The sequence below is a fragment of the Primulina tabacum genome, chromosome 2, assembly GCF_025594145.1.
Source record: "Primulina tabacum isolate GXHZ01 chromosome 2, ASM2559414v2, whole genome shotgun sequence".
Taxonomy (NCBI): domain Eukaryota; kingdom Viridiplantae; phylum Streptophyta; class Magnoliopsida; order Lamiales; family Gesneriaceae; genus Primulina; species Primulina tabacum.
In genome coordinates, this window is record NC_134551.1 from 5197813 (window position 1) to 5220563 (window position 22751).

At 31.5% G+C, this 22751-nt stretch overlaps 2 protein-coding genes across 3 annotated transcripts; both read left to right on the forward strand.

The window, feature by feature from the left end:
• Positions 1-662: 662 nt before the first annotated feature.
• LOC142527319 (cell division protein FtsZ homolog 2-1, chloroplastic-like) lies at positions 663-8076 on the forward strand. 2 transcript variants are annotated; one of them, XM_075632096.1, is made up of 9 exons: positions 663-869; positions 1364-1736; positions 1827-2044; positions 2728-3027; positions 3875-3965; positions 4537-4661; positions 5551-5643; positions 5878-5943; positions 6025-8076. In XM_075632096.1, the coding sequence occupies exons 2-9, from the start codon at positions 1415-1417 to the stop codon at positions 6115-6117; spliced, it is 1308 nt and encodes a 435-aa protein (XP_075488211.1). In that variant the 5' UTR covers positions 663-869; positions 1364-1414; the 3' UTR covers positions 6118-8076. The 2 variants fall into 2 exon arrangements, with proteins under 2 accessions (XP_075488211.1, XP_075488205.1); XM_075632090.1 differs by having other exon boundaries at positions 664-869; positions 1364-2044.
• A 7277-nt stretch (positions 8077-15353) lies between these two features.
• LOC142527330 (short chain aldehyde dehydrogenase 1-like) lies at positions 15354-16604 on the forward strand. The gene is made up of 2 exons (XM_075632109.1): positions 15354-15543; positions 15617-16604. Exons 1-2 carry the CDS (start codon positions 15500-15502, stop codon positions 16419-16421), a joined length of 849 nt encoding a protein of 282 aa, XP_075488224.1. The 5' UTR covers positions 15354-15499; the 3' UTR covers positions 16422-16604.
• The last annotated feature ends 6147 nt before the right edge of the window (positions 16605-22751 follow it).

Consider the following 22751-nt stretch of genomic DNA (forward strand, 5'->3'; position numbering starts at 1 on the left):
CACTTCTTGAAGATGTTTGAAATCAGAACTATTACTTGTGCTCAGCTCTTAGTTTTTTCCTCAAAAGTTTTCCAATTTGATAAAATATTTGTAGTTGGCTCAACTTAAGCGACAAAGTATAATTTAATGAGTAGGTCTCTTGAGAGATGGTCTCACGAACCTTTATCTGTGATCGATATTCATAATAAAAGTAATATTTTTAGCATAAAAAGTAATAACTTTTTCATGGATGATCCAAATAAAATATCTGTCTCACAAAATACGACCTGTAAGATCGTTTTACACAAGTTTTTGCTTAATTTAGTTGCTACTATATTCACAAAATTATCGAATTTTAAAAATTGAAAGTACTTTTATAAATTTCTAAACCTTATGCCTGTTAATTTTTCATATATCGTATAAATTTTCAAGATCTTATGTAACCGGTTCGATCATGATTTTTTTAATATAAACTTTAAACCAAAAAAATCTTTTTATTATATAAATTAATTTTAATTGACTAAAAACAAATTCACACAATCAATTTATAATCTCGATGAAAATGTGGATTATATCCTAAGAAATAAAAATAAAAAACAGTTTGAGTAGTAAATAAAATTAAATAAACAGTTTTTTTGGAAAGGAAAAAAAATAGAAAATTCAAACACCAATCTGGCAAATCCATGACCATCACAGACCGCTCCACTCCACTCCACTCCACTCTGCTTCCCTGGCCTCTTCGTACCGAGCCAATGCGTTGCCCCGCCGACTGCGAAATTTGTGTTATATTAGCTACTAGTCTACCATAAGTGTTCGCTGCGATATCTCATCTCCTTCAGCCATTACTGAAATTCAAGGAGGTCTTCGTATCTCTTGCATTGCGGCTGCAGGTATTCATGTGACCAGCGATTTTTATGCTGTTACTGTTCTGAGTGACTTGCGCTTCTTGTTTGTTTCTTCTCGTTTACTACGCTTGCTTACTGATAGTTCATTGAATTTAGTCACTTTTTAGATGTCCTTCGGTTAATTCATTGATTTCTTTTGTATGAGATTCATTCAGTGGTTTGTGAAGTTTTGGCGGCTATGCCTTTGTGAGTTTATTTAGGGTTTTTTTAAGTTTTTAATTTGGTGATATCTGAATTTTTTGGAATTTAATTTATGATGATATGCTGGTGATTTCAATTTTAATTTTATGCAGTTGAATTGAATATGTGTTATATCTAATGATATATTAACTTGGTTTATCATGTTCTGCTTGGTAAAATTCTAATAAAATTTTCTTATTCATATTTGTTAAATTTTTAAAAAATATATTACTGACAGAAGCAGGGCATTAAAAAAAAGGCCATCGTTTTGGGTTTAACTTCATACTGTTGTTTTACAGTGACAGCGGAATCAGAAAGGAACTACTCGGATTAGAATTTTGTATTTTAGAATGACTGCGTGCATATCCCCTTATTTCACTGCCCCAGATACTCGAAGATCAATAGGGGCGTCCACTGTTCTTGGAGCAAGAGTTTCCCCCTTAAAAATAGCGGAAGATAAGAATGGGTTTTCAGTTATGAGTCAAAAATGTGGCTTGAGTTTCCCCCAGTTCAAATTTTTAGCAAACCCTCACAAGTTCGATCAATTTCAGAGCAAGGACCAGTTTCTAAATCTACACCCTGAGATCTCAATGCTTAGAGGAGAAACAAACATTACAATTGGCCAGCCAAGACAGGATAGTTGGAGTGGAAGTGTTGCTGAGAGCTTGATAGGTTCGTCCACTTCGTACAATAATAATGAGGCTAAAATCAAGGTTATTGGTGTTGGAGGCGGTGGCTCTAACGCTGTTAATCGTATGATAGAGAGTCAAATGGAGGGTATCGAGTTTTGGATTGTCAATACGGATATACAAGCCATGAGGGCTTCACCAGTCCTCTCTGAGCATCGGTTGCAGATTGGCCAAGAGCTGACCAGAGGACTTGGTGCCGGTGGGGATCCAGATATTGGTATGAGTGCTGCTAAAGAAAGCAAAAAAGCCATAGAGGATGCGGTTAATGGGGCGGACATGATCTTCGTGACCGTAAGTTCAGCATTTACTGGCCAATTCTCCTTTGGCACTGAGTATGAAACTCTCTCATGCTATCATAATTTGTTGTTCGGTCTTATCACTGGCATTGATATTTCTTTCATTGAAATTTGTCTCTAGAAAATTAACGATAATCAATTATCAGAAATCTCTAATGACGTTATTTGACTGTTCCTAAGTTCTCAAGTGATCACCGGAATATGGGATCGTTGGATGACCATTCAATTTTTTATTATGTGCTGATGCTCAGCTGAAAACCTCGTCATGTCAATCTTTGCTGATATCTTATATGGACAAATAGCAAATTGTACAACGGTTTTTTTGAATATCCATGATTGATACTCATTCTTTTTTGCAGCTATAATTCTTAATTCCTATTTTGTCTATTTATATACCCCATGGTCCACCGGAATAACCGTCTTATGTTCTTTCTCTATGATAGTGAATTTGTCAATTGTTTCAGAACATATTTTTTGTTATTTTTATATGCTTGAAACCTGGATGATAGAATTGTTTTAAATATAGTTTATGTTATTTTTATACTGTTGACACCTGGATGATTGAAAATGACCAGTAACTTTCAAAATTTTCTTTGTGGGTGTTTACATTTACTTAGAAATAGACTAGTATCTGAGGATGTATAATTCTCCTCGTCTCTTATCCTGAAAAATCTGCAGTCTGGGATGGGTGGTGGAACAGGGACTGGTGGAGCTTCTGTAATTGCTGGCATTGCCAAGTCTATGGGTATTTTGACTGTTGGTATAGTCACCACACCCTTTTCTTTCGAGGGAAGGCGAAGAGCTGTTCAAGCCCAAGAAGGAATTGCAACTTTAAGAGAAAATGTTGACACTCTAATTGTTATCCCAAATGATAAACTATTGACTGCGGTTTCCCCATCTACGCCAGTAACAGAAGCGTTTAATCTTGCTGATGACATTCTACGCCAAGGAGTTCGTGGTATATCAGATATAATCACGGTATGTCTGCTCATATAAGGGTTTCATTTTTTTTTTAGTGGATCTTGTACTTCATTTTAATTTGGGTTCATCTGCATTTATGTTTTCTTAGAGAGCTTTCAGTTTTCATTTTGAAAGATGTTAACTCTTACTAAAATTTTATGTTTCTTTAGAAAGCATGATACTCTGGGGGTGTAAAGATCTAGCTAGTTTACGTGATTATAGATCTTTTGCATTCGTATGCATGTGTGATTGTTTTGTAAGCGTACCAGTTGTTCAATATTATTCAGGGAGTGTTTGCAAAAGATTATGCTTTTAGAAAATATTAAATTTGGGGGAAAAGGTAGAATCGGGAAAAATCAGAAGTGAGTAGTAATTAAAAATAAAAAAAAAAGCTGAAAATTTGTTAAGTTTAAAATAATGTTTGGCAAATAAGTTATTCTAATAATAGTTTTTAACAAAATACCCAAAATACCCTTATTGGAGTGTTTGCAAGAGATTTTGATTGATGGTGTGTTGTGAACTATAATTGAATGTAAAGGGTACTTTTGGATTAGATAAAACTATTGGGGTTAAGAGTATTCAGAAAAAATTACATTTAATTATCAAAATATCATATTTACTTTTGTAGAATATGGATAAGCATGAGAACGACTTCTGGATTTGAATTAAACTGAACAAAAGCGGAGGCAAAATTTGGGGTTAAGAAAGTCAAAAAAACTGACTTGTAAAATTGGATAGTGAAGAATCACTTTTTATAGAGGTTGCAAATAATCCCTTGGAATATTTTTGTCAAGTGTTTATTTGATTGTTTCCGAAATTTTTAGGGTGTCATGGGATTGACTTTGTGGTGCATTATCTTCTGCAGATTCCAGGACTAGTAAATGTAGATTTTGCTGATGTGAGAGCTGTTATGGCTAACGCAGGTTCTTCGTTAATGGGTGTTGGAACTGCAACTGGTATTATCAAGAGTTATTTGTGTTACTCTGTTTTGTGTTTAATGTTATTATCATTTCATTGTGATTTTTCTCATAATTGTTGCAATCAATGTTTCGCATGTGATCTGGTAGATATCATTTTGAAATTTTTAAGTTTTGTATAGTATAACAATAATATATATCATTTTGAAGTAGTGAAATACTTGGGACTTCTAAAATGTCGGTGTGTTGTAAATGAAATGGCATTGATGAAGTGCTGTTGTCTTGAGGAACAAGCACAAAAAATTACATGTATCCCGTGTATGTACGAGGGTAGGAACAATAGAGAAGAATACGTATAATCATGGATTTTACGGAGTTAAATAATATATATATATATATAAGAAATGCTGAGCACCACGTTTGTTTTCCAATTCACCTAACTAATCATATGTATTAATCTTTTTTAATTAATGCGAGAGAAAAAAATACTTATCTATTGATGAATATGATTTAAATTGATAAACAATTACCATATTCATACGATGTTTTGATCACTCTGCCACTTTCTTGTTGAGTTTAAGTTTTTAATATTGTCATTACAACTATAAAGGAAAGAGCAGGGCGAGAGATGCTGCTTTAAATGCCATTCAATCTCCTTTACTGGATATTGGCATAGAGAGAGCTACTGGAATTGTTTGGAATATAACTGGTGGTACTGATTTAACATTGTCTGAGGTAGTTCCTTCACTGAACTTTTTTTTCTTTGTTTTATATCTGAGATATGAGTTCAAATGTTGTTTCACTAGACATCATTGCCATATCTTCGGAAAGGAAAAAGTAACGCGAAAATTCTATTAAATTAGCCAAATCTTACAACCCTGTACACTATTGCTTTCGTATGGCTGCGAGCGAATTTATTGTGATGTTTAAATTAACATCAATATTCACATTCCTAGGGCTGCAAACAAATTCAGTCGAGCTGAATACTAATTAAAGTTTCATATTTGAGCTTGAGTTTAAATTTTTTTAACTAGCTCAAAGATCGATGAATTAATTATTTTGGCTTGAGTTTGGCTCAAACTAAACATTGAATTATACTTCGATTTTCTTGTTTAAATTTAATTATCAATTTTTATTTAATCAGTGTTTGAATGATACCTCAAGCTTGTTCATTTTGATTATACTAAAGCTCATTAGTGTCATTTGACTTGGGAAATAATATAATTGGGGATTGAATTTTGCTAGAAAATTTGTTTGAATATGTACAAGTTTGGCCTTCAATAGTTTTGAATATCAAAAGAATAATATTTGAGTATACTCAAGACCTTGCAAGCTGACTCAATTCATTTGCACCATACACATGATGCGTCGATTTGGCCACATGATCTTGAGGGGTTTTCAAATAAACTCCCATTATGATATATCTTGCATGGCAAAATTGTGGCCAACTGGGGTCGAACGTGGAGGAATCAGATTCAGATGCTGACCGGGAAAATTGTGTTCCATGTACATAGAAGGGTGCATTATAGGTTTATCAATAACGTTATGCTATGGAGATATAGGTGTCACATTTCCAATTTGTATATAATTCTTTCAGCATATGTTTTTAAATGTGGAACAACAGGTAAATGCTGCTGCAGAGGTTATATATGACCTTGTGGATCCAAATGCCAACTTGATATTTGGTGCTGTGATAGATCCTTCACTAAGTGGTCAAGTAAGTTTATTCACTTGAGACTACTATTCATAAACTTCATACCAATATCATTAATCGACACCTACCAGTTATTCCATGTTCATATTTGTCCGCGATTCAGAAAGATTCTTGGTCAGGAAGTATAATTTAGTAAAGATATTAAGTTAAAGTTAGGCGAATTTATTAGACGGCCAGTTAACTTGGTCGTTATTATACGAGTTATAATAATTAATACACAGAGTGTAAATAATACAGGTTAGCATAACCTTGATAGCCACTGGGTTTAAAAGGCTGGAGGCAAGTGCTGGGAAATCTATCCAGGTATTTGTGCCCAAAACACTACATTGTCTTTTTATGCATTAGCCACATGAGTAATTGTAGGCGAAATCAAAATCAATGCAGGCATCTCCTTTAGATTCAAATAGGCCATCTGGCGATGTAGAGATCCCAGAGTTCTTGAGGAAGAAAGGAGGCCCTCGTTATCCTACACCGTAAAATATTTCTTTTTCACCCGATACAGTGTTTTCATGTGAAGCTTAGTTTTGAGCATAACACTTTTTCTTGATAATTATGAACCAAGGCCGTTAGGTCATTTTTTTTATAAAAAAAAAAATAAAGTTTCACCAAAGTTTCGAGGATTTCCTGAAGTTTCACTAGGGAAAGAATACAACTCTCAATCAAGTAAGGGGTACATATGCATCTGGGGACAAAATGCTTGCAAGTCACTGTTAATTGTGGACATCTTTAAAAATATCATGTGTCATTTTAGATTTGCATGTTATATGTTCAAAATAAATGATTTTTGCAAATCAAAATAATTTTTTATAAATTGAATCTACCAAAAAATATAAATCAACATATACACTTGAATATCTTACTTGTCATATATTTCAATAAATTTCATTTATGAAACTGGGATCACTCTATAGTTTTTCAGCACTCAATATTACAATATTTCTATTTATAGTATATATACATGAAGGGCAACAGTGGTAGAAAACGACTTTGGAACCAAATATCTACTTCAACATCCAACACCAGCCAAGTCCATTTCCTATTAAATGATTGAGATGCTACTGCGAAAATGACTTTATTCTCCCTCTATCAAAATCTATTGGCCTACGATTGTATGGAAATTCTTTCATATCAACATCTAACTCATATTATATCCACAAAAAATCCTTTACCGGGAAAAAGAAAAAGAACCCTCAACTGCTTGTTGATGATTACTTCCTTTCTAACATTGACATTTTTTAAAAAAATTATTTATTTCTTAAAATGACATTTCCCCGCTAAATTATAATTATTTAAAATCATAGTATTTTAGTAGGTCGTTAATAAAATTATAACGTAGGAAAGATAAATCGATATATTGATAATAAAATGACGTACAACTGTACAACTCTAGTTATTTATAAAATTTGAGTCAAACATCGATCATTTAATGTTTTGTAACTCGCATGAACACGATCTATATGTGCATATCTATATCTACATTATAATTAAGAATTAATGACATTTACCATCACCAAATGTGGGTGTGCTATTCTACATGTTTCTAATAATGATTAATTAAATCGAATGTTTAAAATCGAATGGCACCAAAACTAAAAATAATATTTCGAAAAAATAATTGTGTATTATAAAATAATATAATAATATTTATAATTTAAAAAATGATATTCAAAAAATTATATCGATGACACATGACTTTAACACAGTCACATACCGTCGTTCTAAAAGAATATCTTAAAAAGCCAATAAACAAAAAGAATCATATTAGTATTTTTTGAGGTGCAGAAAATAAAAGCACAAAGATTGGAATCTGAATCTTACAGCACGCCAGCAGTCCCTCCATTGCCCATATAAAGCAAGCAAGAGGAAGCTTCCCTCGAACTAGATCCCATTCCCAATCATGCCTCGGCAGAATCGAATAAACGAAATCCAATCTCATCCATCCACAAAAACAGTTACGAAATCGAAGAAGAGCAAGTCAAAAACTGTGACGAATAATGCAGAAGGAACAGTGGAGGGGAGTGGAAGCGGGCGGGAGAAGCTGAAGAGGCATCGGGTGGAGGTGGCGGGTCGGGTCTGGATACCCGATGTATGGGGACAGGAGGATTTGCTCAATGAGTGGATCGACTGCGCGGTGTTTGATTCGCCGGTTATTGGTAGCAGCGTTGTGTCGGCGAGAGCTTCTCTGATAGAAGATGGGAGGAATGCCAATTCGGCGGCGGTTTCGCGATAAAGAATGGTTGTTAAATATATTATTTGATTATTAATATAATTTGTTGAAATTTCAATTTTGGGTGATGAATCATAATTTCCATTTTGTGAGAAATAGCTTAATCGTACCTATGAATACTGTTGGATGTCAGAATTCTTTGGAATTTTATATCATATGCTTATGTCAAAGTGTTATTGTATGATCAATATATATATCAAATTATGTGAGGATTCATATTCATCTAACAAAAAGTCAAAATAGATTATGGGGTTCGGTAAATGAACCCGAGGCAATCGAAAACGAGGTATTTTTCTCTTTCTAAAAGTCGAAGTCCTTTCAATGCTAACTAGAGTACCAATCCGAATCGACCAATTGTACCGGCAGTGTCACTCTTCAATCTTACTCTCAGATAAATGAATCAGTCAGAGATACTGAAAACAGTACTGCTCTCATACATGGACCTACTGAAACGACTACCACTAAAAAACGGTCACTAAGAACACCTATATTGATCATGGCATAAACCATGTCTAGATCCTACGATATGACATGAATTAACTTTTCATCCCTTTTTTTTATGCTTAAATGAATAATAAAATTCAACTTGCAAAAGGTAACATTTTGTTAGTGTGAAAAGGTAACATTTTAAATATTTATTAAATATTTTTACACTCTTCTTCTCCATTTGCAATTTATCACCTCTAGAAATAAATTTATTCCATTTTTTCAACGATAATTATAATTATATCTAAAAAATCGAAGACTATTTATAACTGACAATGACGAAGCAGAAAACGTTATTGGAAATTTTTTGTATCAAAAGTCAGCAACTAAAGGTGTTAATTGTGTTTTTAAAAATAAAAATAATGGTATTTGTTTTGATTCTATAAGCCATGAAATACTTACTTGTTTATTTGTTATTTGTTGCACAAGTAGAATGACCTTTCTCCCCTTATTCTTCTTAGCCATTCATACCACCACACATGCAGCAACCTTTTCTTATCACGCGTAGTCTCATTCCAATTTCATCAATGAAAGATCGGTTCTAACACTTGCGAAGGTACTTCAAACACAATATTCTTCATGAGCTTCAATATCTCGTGTTCTAAAAATGTAAACATCGTTGAATTAGATCGAGTTTGGTTTTAAACCAAGCGAAAAATACTCGAAATAATCATTCGTTAATAAAGCTGACTAATTTGAAACTTTTAACTTGAGTAAACTGAATAACTGAAATAAGAAGGATCGGTTCTTGCATGTATCAATTCAATTGTGGTGAGAACTCAACTGATAGCAGCTTGAACTGATCAAATCAATTTAAAAACAATAGTTAAACAGTTAAGTATACAAGACATGTTTATGGATTTTCAGAGACTTCAACTGCTCTTATGTCACCCCTTCTACCATCTCGGGTAGGATCCACTAGAAGACTTTGATTTATACAACACTTTGTACAAACCCACTTAGCTAAGGACTTGCACCACTGCCTAACTGAACTCCTAGTCTAGACTGAAGGCAGAACCTTCCAGCCAACACTTGTTTAACTTCTATGTGTTAAAGAGTACATACACAAGTTTAACGTCTTTGTGCAAGACTCACTCAACTTATCAGTACACTCAATTCTCTGTATAGGTGAGTAATGATGTGTGTGTGTGAGAACTGATCTATGAATACAACACGAAAGTGTTCTCATACACTGAGAATTTTGCTTCTAGACTAAGATGTTGGCATGTCTTATTGTTCTCTTACTTTCTTCACACACTTCTTTGTTGATGGTCTTGATCTTGTATTTATAGAGACTTCGTGACCGTACATCAAGACTCATCAAATATGTCTGTTGCAGTTGAATTTGTTCCTGATGTTTGCGACTTGTCCTTTCTGACAGTTATTCTGAAACGTCTTGACTTTAAGCTCTACTTCAACGTCCATTGTTGTCTTTTGACTGGACAATTGCTATACTTAAATGCGCACAGCTGGATTCCATTTAGTTAAGCTTGTCGTGTTCTGCAAACTGGTCGGATCCTAACTGATGTTCTAAACTGGTCAGTTGAACTGGTTTTGAACTGGTGTGGTTAAATCAATTGGCTCGTCAGCTGAACTGGTTTCACTGCTTCAGTTGAACTGGTCAGCTGGGCTCTTCATCAGTTGAGCTCTTCATCAGCTGGTAGAGCTTCTGAATGTCTTCTGCTAAACTACCTATCAGGTAGACAATCAGTTGAACTTGTCTTTGATATATCAGTTGAACTGGTTCAGTTTGAACAATAAGTTAATGATTTCAGTTTGCGTTTCAATAGCTTCAGGCTCGGTAGATTTCTGCGTACTTAGGTAAATTCAATATAAACAAAATAACAAATTTTGTTAATATCAAAATCAATATTACGAAGATAAAATGTTTCAGCAATCAAATTTGTAAATCTCAAACAATCGCTTAATTACTTTTTCTAAAAACAAAAAACCGCTGCTTCCTTTTAATAATTATTATTTTGATAATATAATTATAATTATATAATAAAATATTTAGAATAAATATGATTTATCTGCAGTATAATAAATTTAATTTTGTCATTTTATATCATTGATAAAAAAATTATATCTTATATCGTTATTTTATTTTTACAATTGATATCCCTCTAGTCGTCTTTGTTGATTTTGTTTTCATTCTCACAATAATGGAGCCAGAATAGGGTCAAATCAATTATGTGACACGACATAAAAAAATATATTGGGTCACATCAAGTAAAAAAAACTTTACTAAAATAAATTGCGAAAAAATTAAAGTTATTTTCGATCGTAAAATATATTTTTACATAAATTTTATATTTAAATAATGTTATTTCTAGTATTATATACAACTTTCATTTTCACCCATTTACTTTTATTCTTACAACAAAAAAATTATTCTCGAATTATTCAAAATATTCTTTTTATTTTACATATATTAATTATTATATTTTATTTAATATTAAATTATATATAATATGATTTAATATACAAAAATTATATAAAATGAAAAATATTAATATAAATTCAAACATAATACAGATACACCTTCAAATATAAACATTAAATCAAATTATTCTTTAATTATTAATAATCAACATAAATAAATATTTAAAAATCAATAATTATTATTCTTTAATTTGTATGATTATATATCTAATTATTTAAATAATAAAATAAATATTATACTAATTTAATACAAATATTTATAATAATAAAAAAACAAAAAAAAATTTAAAAAATTAAAAAACAAATTGGGCCTCTGCGAAAAGGAAGGGGGTTGCAATATAGTGCAGCCCCATCGGAGAAAGACTCCCTCCACCCAGGCCGGTGCTTGTTAAGAGGTAAATGAGTCCAATGACTCAGACTCATCTTTTTTTTGGGGCTCAAAAATTTTTTTAAAAAATTATTATATATAATACTAGTTACTAGATAGCCCAAAACCAATTATTTATTAAATGAAACTTGCTTAGCCTGTTATCGATTTATTCCTCAATCTTCCCCAATATTCATCTGCAGACAAGCCATAATCAACTCCAGTCGTTGTGTCGTCTCTAGGTTTGATTGAAAGACTCGTGAGGAGCTGTAAGTCTATTTTCTCGTATTTGCTTTGTTCGGGCTTCTAATTTTTTATTGTAGTTTTTTACTTTCTTCGGGGCTTTATGTGGTATCTATAATCTACGCTTTTGACTAAAATTTTGGTGGATGTAATGCTAATACGGCTTTCAATGTGTAGTGTATTTTCTGTTTTAATTCAAAGTGTTTTTTCTCGAAATTTTGGTCACGAGTCTTTCTCAGACTCTGTTGTCTCTGTTTGCTCATGTTTTCTGTTTCTCCCCACGTATGACAAGTTCTCTTTCTTCGTACGAGCTATTTGTCTGCCTCTGTATTTACTTTCCTGGTAGTTTCCATCTATATGAAAAAGGTTAATGGGGATGATCTATTATCGGAGTAGACATTCTTGAGGTGCTCATTACCAAGAGAAGCAAAATCGGCCATTGATGTAGTGATTTACTTGAAGAAAATGGATGGGTGTTTCCCAAATGCTCATATTGCTTATAAAATCTTGTTGACTGTCACGGTCACAGTAGCAAGTGCAGAGCGAAGTTTCTCAAAGTTAAAGCTCATCAAAACTTTTCTCCGATCAACCATGTCACAAAAAAGATCTGTTAGACGAGTTGTTTTTTAGTGATCATTTTGGACATGTTTAATATTTTTATCCATTTAGTTTTTTATATTGTTTTTGACGTATTGATTTAATTTGAAAAATTGCTATGAAATTAAAAAAAATATGAACACACATTATGATACAGATGCCTGTTTTTAAAAGTTAGACTCAGGCCTAAATATTGTTAGGATCGGCCCTGCCCCACCAAAACATTTACACCATTTTGGTGAGTTTTGAAGATGTCCTAACTAAATAACCAAAAATAGAATATAACGACAAAGTATCAAAAATCATTTTTTAAAAAAATTGATATACATTATCAAAATTGTAATTTTTATCGTCGGCAACTGGCTTATTGATCAACATATACTCTAACACCAAAGAACAATTATTAATTAAACAATGTAAATAACTATTATTACAAATACAAAAACAGATTGAAAGCAATATAGGATAAAGTACGTTTTTTTATGAGATCGTCTCACGAATCTATATCATGAGACGGGTTGGATTGAAGATCCGTCTCACGAAATTTTTTGTATATATAATAATATAATTTTAATGATTTTACACACCACTTGACTCATCGATGAGATGATGAATAACTCATAATATAAGATGATAAATTAATATACTTATATAAGATAATGATAAATTGCATTAATATTTTGCAGAACTTAAATCAAACGTTAGACAAAGTAAAAATAAATAATCAACAATATTTTATTTTTCATAACAAACTGAGTTATGCTTTACGATATAAATAAAGCCGGAGCCATGGGCAAATGGTTTCACCCACCCCTCAACTCTGCCTCATCCCTAGTCCTTCAACTTTTCAGTTACAATGGAAAATTTCCGACAATACATATATAAACATAATACAGAAAAATAAAACATATTATTTTAACTTCAATGATGTTCTATAAAAATATAAAATAAATTTACTTAAGTCTCAATTTGTCGTGCTCCAAAATATCAAAATTTTCTATAACAAATTATATATCAATTGCAAGAGCATTCTCTCTCAATATAAATAACCATGATATTAGTTAGAAAATCATATAAAATATGCCTAAATATTTTTATAACTTAATTATATAAAAAATAAATATGTATATTTTTTAGAAAATATAATGTCTTAGAAGTAAAATCAACTAACTTATTCAGAGAAATACATCTAAAATTAAATTAATCAACTTATTTAAAATAAATACACCTTTGATTTGGTCTTTTTAGATTTCCAATTGATTTGCATTCAGAATGAATTGGAAATGAAAAAAGCAATCCGACTCATTCTCATTCTATTCCCGACTCATTCTCATACTTGATACATAAAATTTGTGTGAGACGATCTCACATGTCTATTTTGTGAGATAGATCTCTTATTTGGGTCATCCATGAAAAAGTTTTACTTTTTTATTCTAAGAGTATTACTTTTTATTGTGAATATCGGTAGGATTAACCCGTCTCGCAGATAAATATTCATGAGACCGTCTCACAAAAGACCTACTTTTCATTGAAATTAGAATTCATATTCCCATATATTCCTATGAGAATATGTATTCCTAAGAAAATGAAAAACTTTATTTTTTTATTTAATAAATAATAATACTAAATAAAATATCAATAAAAGAAATATTTTTAATGAAAAATAAAGGATAATTTTGTAATAAAATTAATATTTTTAATAAAACATAAAGGATAAAATACCGCAATGATAATTTTTAGATTAAAAAAATAAAAAATAAATTAGTACAATCTAATCAAAAAGCTCAATTTAACCGGGAAACTTATTGATGTAGCGGAAGGGTATAGTAACAAAGATCGATATACTAATTCACACAAAATGCCAAAATATCTCTAAATAATAATTAAAAAAACAATCTCATATGATTTTATTCAACCGTAAAATTGTCCTTACATAAAAAAAAGTATGTCCATTTATAAAGAACATATTCACAATAATCGACATTTATTTCCAAAAACTGAAAAACTGTAATTAACTTACTTACACATACTATCTTGCTTAAGAATAAGAAAATCAAATTGGAATCGAATTTTGATATTCAGCAGAAATTATGAACAAAACTTATAAAAAAAAGGATAAAACTCGAATTTGAAGGCCAAAATGAAAGGGATTTGCATGCCTAAAATTTTGTCGAGCTCATGTCTACACGAGACTTGTTCGTTTACCCGTTCACAGTAAAAGTAGTTTATTTTTTTGTTCAAATATAAATAATTTTAAATAGCTTATTTTAGAAATCGATAACAAATGATAGACTCACTCCCAAAAAACAAAAATTAATAATAATAGTAGTGGTAGAGTACAAACATTGGTATCCTAATAAAAATCCAATTACACCATCAAACTACATTCTTCCCGTCTGTATGCTGATTTATTTATTAAAGAAAAATAAATAAATTTAGAATACAATGTGCCTCAAAGACAATTAATACACCTTATATTGGAAATAATACATTAGTACTCTAGTATTTACGATAAATTTCATGCTATCATTGACGTACATATATGAGAATGTCATTTTCTTAATTAAATAGATGACTGATCTTATTTTACAAATTTTCTCACATGGATATTCATACTCATGCGAAATCTGTCACGTCTCGAGCCCGGGCTCGCGCCTGCGTGACTGCACAATGAGCCCTAATAACAACTACTTCGTATTCGTCATCGCTTTACGAAAATGATTAACTCAAATTGCTATAGAAGTTCATTGTAACTCATTATAAACTTATTTTAAATATTTAAATTTTAAGATATGAGACAAGAATATTACAAGGTCGGCTTAAAAATGTGGACCCGACATTAATTAATAAATATCTACACTGTTAAGTCAGTGTCCAAAAATAGGATCTCATCAAACAGTATCCACTCGGTTTTTATATAATTCATTGCAGATGGAAATTGTATGCGTTCATACAGGAAAAAAAACACATGGGGCTACTTGCTTGCTTAATTAAATGTTGAAATATTTGAAGGGAATCTGCCATCCGATTGGGTAGTTGAATTGAAAGCTGTTTTAATAAATGCGGTATTCAATTATTTTGACTTTAAAACTTCACTTATTTTATTTTCTTGAGGTCTATTTTATTTGAAATATATATTTTGAATGCACAATATTAGCTAATAAATAAAAAATATAAAAAGGGTGGATGGATAAGCGCGACTTTTGAATATTTCCAAGTTTCTACTACACGACTTCATAAATTTTATGCAAATGATAATAATATTTATAAATCTATATAGTTTTTTTTTTTTTTTATCCACAATCAAACTACTCAATAAATCAATCAATATATTAATTTTATTTATTAAAAAAATTTCATACTACGACTTGGTCTTATTTCTGCTCGTGCTTTTACTCTATAAATTCTACTACACGATTTCATAAATTGAAGTTATTGTTACATCAGAATTCACAAAAGCATAATCTCTTACAGATATCAACATCAAAAATAAAATGAACGGTTTCACCAAAGCTGAAGCTCTCATGCCAAGATCAAGGTATCAATCCTGCATTGATTAACTCACACATCAAATCAGATTTTAATGCTAACTATTTTAGTTCAAAGTGCAGATTAGAAGGCAAAGTAGCCATTATTACCGGCGGCGCAAGCGGCTTCGGCGAGAGCACGGCCAGGATTTTCACCCTCCACGGTGCCAAAGTTATCATCGCCGACGTGCAAGACGACAAGGGCCATTCCATTTGCGAAGAACTCAATCTCCCCGATCAAATCTCGTACGTCCATTGCGACATAACCAGCGACGATGACGTCAGGAACGCCGTGGATCTCGCGGTCTCCAAGTACGGCAAGCTCGACATCATGTTCAACAACGCAGGCATCACGGGGAACCTGGATTTCACCATCGCCGATGCGGATAACGATAACTTCAAGAGGGTTTTCGAAGTGAACGTGTACGGCGCGTTCCTGGGATCCAAGCACGCCGCTAGGGTGATGATCCCGGCGAGAAAGGGGGTGATCCTGTTCACTTCGAGCATTGCTTCGGTTGTCAGCGGCGAGTCCCCGCACTCTTACACCATGTCGAAGCATGCAGTGGTGGGGATGATGAAGAACCTTTGCGTTGAGCTGGGGCAGTACGGGATCAGAGTGAACAGCATTTCTCCTTGCGCGGTGGCGACGCCGCTGCTCACGCAGATAATGGGGGTGGACAGAGCGGTGGTGGAGGGTATTATATGCGCCTCCGCCAACTTGAAAGGGGTGGTGCCGACGGAGCATGACGTGGCGGAGGCGGCGCTGTACCTGAGCAGCGATGAGTCAAAGTTTGTAAGCGGGGTGAATCTTTTGGTGGACGGAGGTTACAGCACCACTAACCAGAGTTACAGCAGGGAGATTAAAAACGTGTTTTTTCCAAACTCGTGATACCCTTTACACGCTATCAATTTGCTAAAAACTTTTTTGGTTAATATTTGAGCTTATTTTTAGCAAATAAAAAATATATAATTGGGCATATGTTCTGTTATCTTTTGATAAGAAACTGTATGCGCAACCGATTTAAGCTTCGGATCGGCTCGTCTCATAAATATATTTTACTCAAATTAAATTTATCCAAACTAATCAATCAAATGAAATTAAAACCAATTACTTGAAGTTTCTTAATTCAATTTGCATTATAAATCGTATAGATACGAATCAAGATATACATACAACTATATGAAATAGATAAATACATTGTGATTCATTCGTCCATGTGCAGAACGATTAATTCGGGTGTTGGAAGATTTAACATTAAAGAGTGTCAGAACCGGAGATCGTGGTCAATTTTCGGGACTAAATATTATATTACATTATATTATATTATAATGGATAAAATCCTAATAAATTTTTATATCCAGATATTAGAATAAAATTAAAGAACTATATCTACATAAAAATATATTCAAACACATGAAAATTCAAAATTTACCATACACCTCTATTACCTGTCTTAATTCAATATTTTATATTACAAGAAGAGTATGTTTTCCTTGAAATGATTTTACGTATTTATATTATTGACACAGGTCAGCATATATTATACATTATATTTTTGATATAAAAAATAACATTTTTAATTCAAATAAACATATATTACATAATATTTCTTCATATAATAACTAGCAAAAAACTGAAATGTTTTTCATGAGTCGGGTTCATTGAAAATCTATCTCACAAAATTGATCTGTGAGACGGTCTCAAGAGATTTTTGTGTTACAAGCAATAATCTTCATATATTACATTTTATTATTAAATTATGAAATATTTAGATAATTCACATGCAAATTATATAGTATCTTGATTTTTTTTTATAATCTGATTATTAATATTTTTAGAAGGGAACAAATTCGAAGAAGCCATATGGATACCAATAAGCTGATGCAATATTTTTGAATAATGCAGTTATATGTTACTATCATATTCAATTCGAGGTACGAAATATCACCCGCCATTTAATCCATGGGACAGGTTAATCAATAAATATCATGACCATCGGCATGTGAATTGCCATTTATAACTCATATAAATAAAATAATTGTTGATAAAAACATGTGTGAGACGGTCTCACTTATCGTATTTTTTGAGACAGATATCTTATTTGGTCATCAATGAAAAAATATTACTTTTTTTATTCTAAAAGTATTATTTTTATTGTGAATATCGGTAGGGTTGACATGTCTCACAGATAAAGATTCGTAAGACCGTCTCACAAGAGACCTACTCATATTTGTTTTAAAAAATATAAAATTATATATATAATCAGTATTATAGTGACAGGTCTTAGTCAAATTATTTCAAATGTTTAATTTTTGATATGTAGAACTTGAATTCTTTCTGTCTAGAGTAGGTGTCTGACAAGTAACTACAGTTCCATTGATAATGTACCAAACAATCTAATTTTTTTTTTAAATATATATTTAATCTATCATAATATTTAAAGGCTTCACATGCTTGGCACGTGGCGAGGGAGTAAACAACAGCAAAGGAAGAGTAGAATGAGGGACATGTGAGACTTTTGTTATATAATCTACGCTTCCATACTATAATATACTTGTCGATGTTTGAATGTAGAATATTTGAGTTTAATTTGTTTTGAATCTTTTGATTGCATACAAGCATGCATTTTTAACTTATATAATTTTTTGCATATTTCATAATAATTTATTATTAATTAGTCAGGAATTTTAGTTATTTATTAATATTAATAACAATAAATTTTTAATATATATATATATATATATGCATTAGATAATATATAATTTCCACACAAATAATGTAATTAAGTAATGATTATTTTAAAAAATAAATAAAAAGAACAGTATTTAAAAAATAAAAGCATTTAAAAAATTAGCAAGAATTCCAATTATATATTAACTAAAAACGTATCTAGATTAGCAACGGTTTTCTTTATAAAGAATATCAAATTAGCAAATGTTTTTACTTAAATCACTGTAAAGTTGCAGGGGTTTTTCAAAAAAATCGTTGCCTGTAGATCGGAATTTTCCCAATTGCATTTAGATTGGTGACGGTTTAAAAAAGAAAAAATCATTGCAAACTTAGCAACCGCTTGATTACAAAAATCGTCGCTACAATATCAACAATTTCTCTAGATCGTCACTAATTTTGCGATGAATTAAAGGAAAACCATCGCAAGTAGACATCGAGAGTGAATTTTGTAACGAAATAAAAAACCGTCGTCAATTTCGTCACTAACGTCTGTAGCGACGTTTTGACCGTTGCTAGACCAAGTGTTTTCTTGTTATGATAATAATAAATAAATTTGAAAAGTGTATTACTAAATACAAAAAAACTCATACGAGACTGTCTCATTGATCAATTTCGTGAGACGAATCTACAACTTAACATGTTCATGAAAACCATTATTTTTTAGACCAATATTTTTTTTTTTGTAAATATGAAATATGTCCACTCATCTCTCAAAATATAAATCCATGAACCTGTCTAACATTAAACTTACTCAAATATATAATACAATAATTTTAAGTTAGCAAGTATTATTACATTTTCAATCTCAGATAACGTTGGAAAATAGATAAAATACACAAATTATAAAGAAACAATAATACAAAAAATTTAGCTTTATCATCATCTATTACATATTGGGTTCCATAAATATAGATGTCTAATTAACTCATCATTGAAAATTCGACATGTGAAGAAATATAATAATTTTATTATATGAACACACAAAAATAAAATCTTAGCCCAGATTGATTTTGTTTAAAAATACATCTTAATCAAATACTGAGAAATTTGAAATATAATCAAATACTGAGAAATTTGAAATATATTAAATATTCTAAAATTGGGTTTTTTAGGCCAAGCTAATGTTTTGGGCCCTTTGTCGTTGAAGAATTCAAAGTCAAATCCAGTTGAATTAGGCTTCAGTATTAACATGCTCAAGGCCTTAGAATGGGCTGAACGAAAACAATTATTTCCTTTTTGGTTGGGCTTTGCTGCTTAAAAACCCAATAAAAACTTGTTTTAAAAGATTTTGAAATCAAAAGAGAATATATTAGAGGTTACACCATGGTCTTTTTGTTGCGTTTGGATCGATGAATTTGAAGCTGATCACACCCTCGGTTGAAGGCAAGAAATTCGATGATGGCCTGCCAGATCCAACTGTGCTTACCCTACCTGTAACATCAAATTTCTGTTGAAGATTGCGAGAAATCCGTTTTCGTAGATAGATTTTGTCGTTGGTAGTCGTTTGCTGACACACACTGTATGTGGGGTTTATCGACTCCATAGAAACGAAAATTTAGAGCAAATCAGCAAAAAATAACCACAGTCGTTAGCAACTATCGGTCATCGAGTTCATCTTCTGCATAGTTATCAAACTTTCATCATATCCCACAAGATTTTCCGGAGATGAAAAGTCTGCTAAATCAACATTAAGTTATGATGTGACGACATAGTCTGCACAAATTATTACACGTACTTAGTACACAAAGCCATGCATTATGTTGTTTGATACAGCATAATTTATTTTCTCTGCCCAGAAACATTAATGTTGCTTAAATATTAGTAAGATGGAAACTGAGTCCTCTCACATCTCATATTCAATTCTAACATATAATCAAATATGTTAGAAGGCGTCCAGAGCAGAACCCAGATCAATAATATTGAAAAGGAAAACACACCTACGTCTAATGCATCTGCAACTCATATTAATTACGTACGTACGTCTCAGCCACACAGTTACATTAATTACAATTAGTTCACTTTTTCTATCCTTAATTCCTCCATGCCTCGACCGAGCTCAAGTTGAATTCGAGTGCTCCGAGTATCATCTCGGTTAAACTATAAACGACAATCTTGAAGTTTAGAATCGTGATCTTATTTTGAGTGATTGGAGGGCTAAGGTAAACATTTTTGTAACATGAATTTTACTATTTTCCACTAATTATTTAGTATACTTTTGTTGTATAGCTAGCCAGTATAAATTTGTCCAATTATAACAATGTTTTCGTCAATTTATTAGCCATTTAAAGAAAAACAGTCAACGTTGCGAGAAACCCTTATTTTGTATGGTTAGGCAAACAATTTAATGCCGCAAATTTTTAGATTTTTGTAAGTATTGGAGTTGGGGGGATTATTAATTAGGCAGGTGACATAATTAGGTTGCCTGAAAATTTGGCGCTCTTCCAACTTATTTCATTTCTAGCTAGGTTTTTGTTAGAATAATGTATGTTGAAAAATAAAGATTTTAAAAATGACATCTCAAAAGTAACGAGGAATGATGGATATCTTTGGTAGATATATAGACTAAAGTAGAACATATAACAATGGCCACAATTTAGAACAACTAAAATAAATTATGTCATGATATATATCGACTGATACACAAACTATATATGTTTCATATATATATGTATGTATGTATGATAAACTGACATGAAAAACAGAAAACTTTTTTGTTTGGACATATAATTGCCTTACCGAGTTAACAGCGATCGAATATGATGTTCGGATTATTGTTGTATTTAGCAATAATTATAAGTTTTGATAGATCGATAATGACTTGATCCTACAGTTGGTTTCATTTACTCGCTAAATTCTCATGAACCGTAAGGTAGTATAATTAATATTGAGTGCGGTTGTTGAGGAACAATAATTTTTCTCATATTAGTGGAATAATCGAAATATGATACATGAAATATAATCCTATATGATCTAAAAATTTGACTCACATAGTCCATATGATAGATTTTGTTGTGCTATAAACACTCGATTCTATAGTTTCCTTAATCAAATATATATGTGAAAATTATTATTATTATTATTTGTTAGGTTAAACGTGCATGAGTGAGAGTAGCACTGAGATGAGCGATCTTCTGGAAAGTTCTCGTACGTCAAGATGCTGACGCTGCACCGTTTGATCTGGTTGGCTAGGTGAGATGTAAAATAGTGACGCTAGATCCTTAACGGATTATACTGTCTCTACTGGAGATATGATAGACGGTAGGGAAAAAGCAAAACTGATATATAAGATATACGAGACAACACCAGTAGATAGCTAGACATGTACCTTCTAGGACTCATAGGTTTAACAATCCTATTCATAACCACCCAAGTAGGCTCACTATGCATTGTTACAAGTATAAAAAAACATCTAATTTTTGGCTTAATAATAAACATTTGATCATATTATTATTATATTATGAATAAGTTGCTTGCTCAATTCTCATGGTTGGGCCTACCCGTGTTCTCGCTTCTTCTGCTTCATGATAATATTTTTTGTCCTATCCTTAAAGATGTACATAGACATTATAGTTCTACTTATATTAACTCAAAAAATTAAAAAACCATTTAAATAAAACGAAACTGTTATATCAAGAAAAAGAGGAGATCTAAAGAGTAGGTCTATTATGAGATTGTCTCACGAATCTTTATTTGTGAGACGAGTCAACCCTAACGATATTCACAATAAAAGTAATACTCTTAGCATAAAAAATAATACTTTTTCATGGATGACCCAAGTAAGAGATCCGTATCACAAAATACGACTCGTAAAACTGTCTAACACAAGTTTTTGTCAGGTCTAAAATGGGTGTTGATAAGAACATATTAATTTCTTTGTATCCCAAATTTGACAAGAATAAGGATGGGCGATGGTTACCTACACAATATATATATATATATACTACACACATATATAACACACTAAAACAACAGTTACGTAAAGCTAGACGCTAGCAACGCGACTTTTCTCATATTGAGCATTTTCTTTCTTTCTTTTTTTTTTAAAAAAAAATTAAGAGTTATAATGAATTAATCGTATGTTACATATAATTTTCGTGAACATTTTTATTAACAAGCATATCGATGTGTTATCTGCTATATAATTATATGGTCAGATTTTTAACTTTTAAATTGAGCGATCATTAATATGAACATAATATTTAACGAGAAATGGATGGAGACGGTTCTTTTATTAAGTAGATGGGTGTCAGATTTATTATGCGATGAAATGAAATTAAAATATCATTTCTTTTTACAGATGGCCACACATATTTGAATCATTACTAAAAAAGGAGGAAAAAAACAACATCGTTTTATTATAAGTTTTAGTTTACCAGGTATCTTGCCATGAAATTTCCGATGAAATTAAATTTAAAAATTATATATATATATATTTTCCGTAAAAAGAAATAATTTTTAAATTTAATTTCATATATATATATATATAAA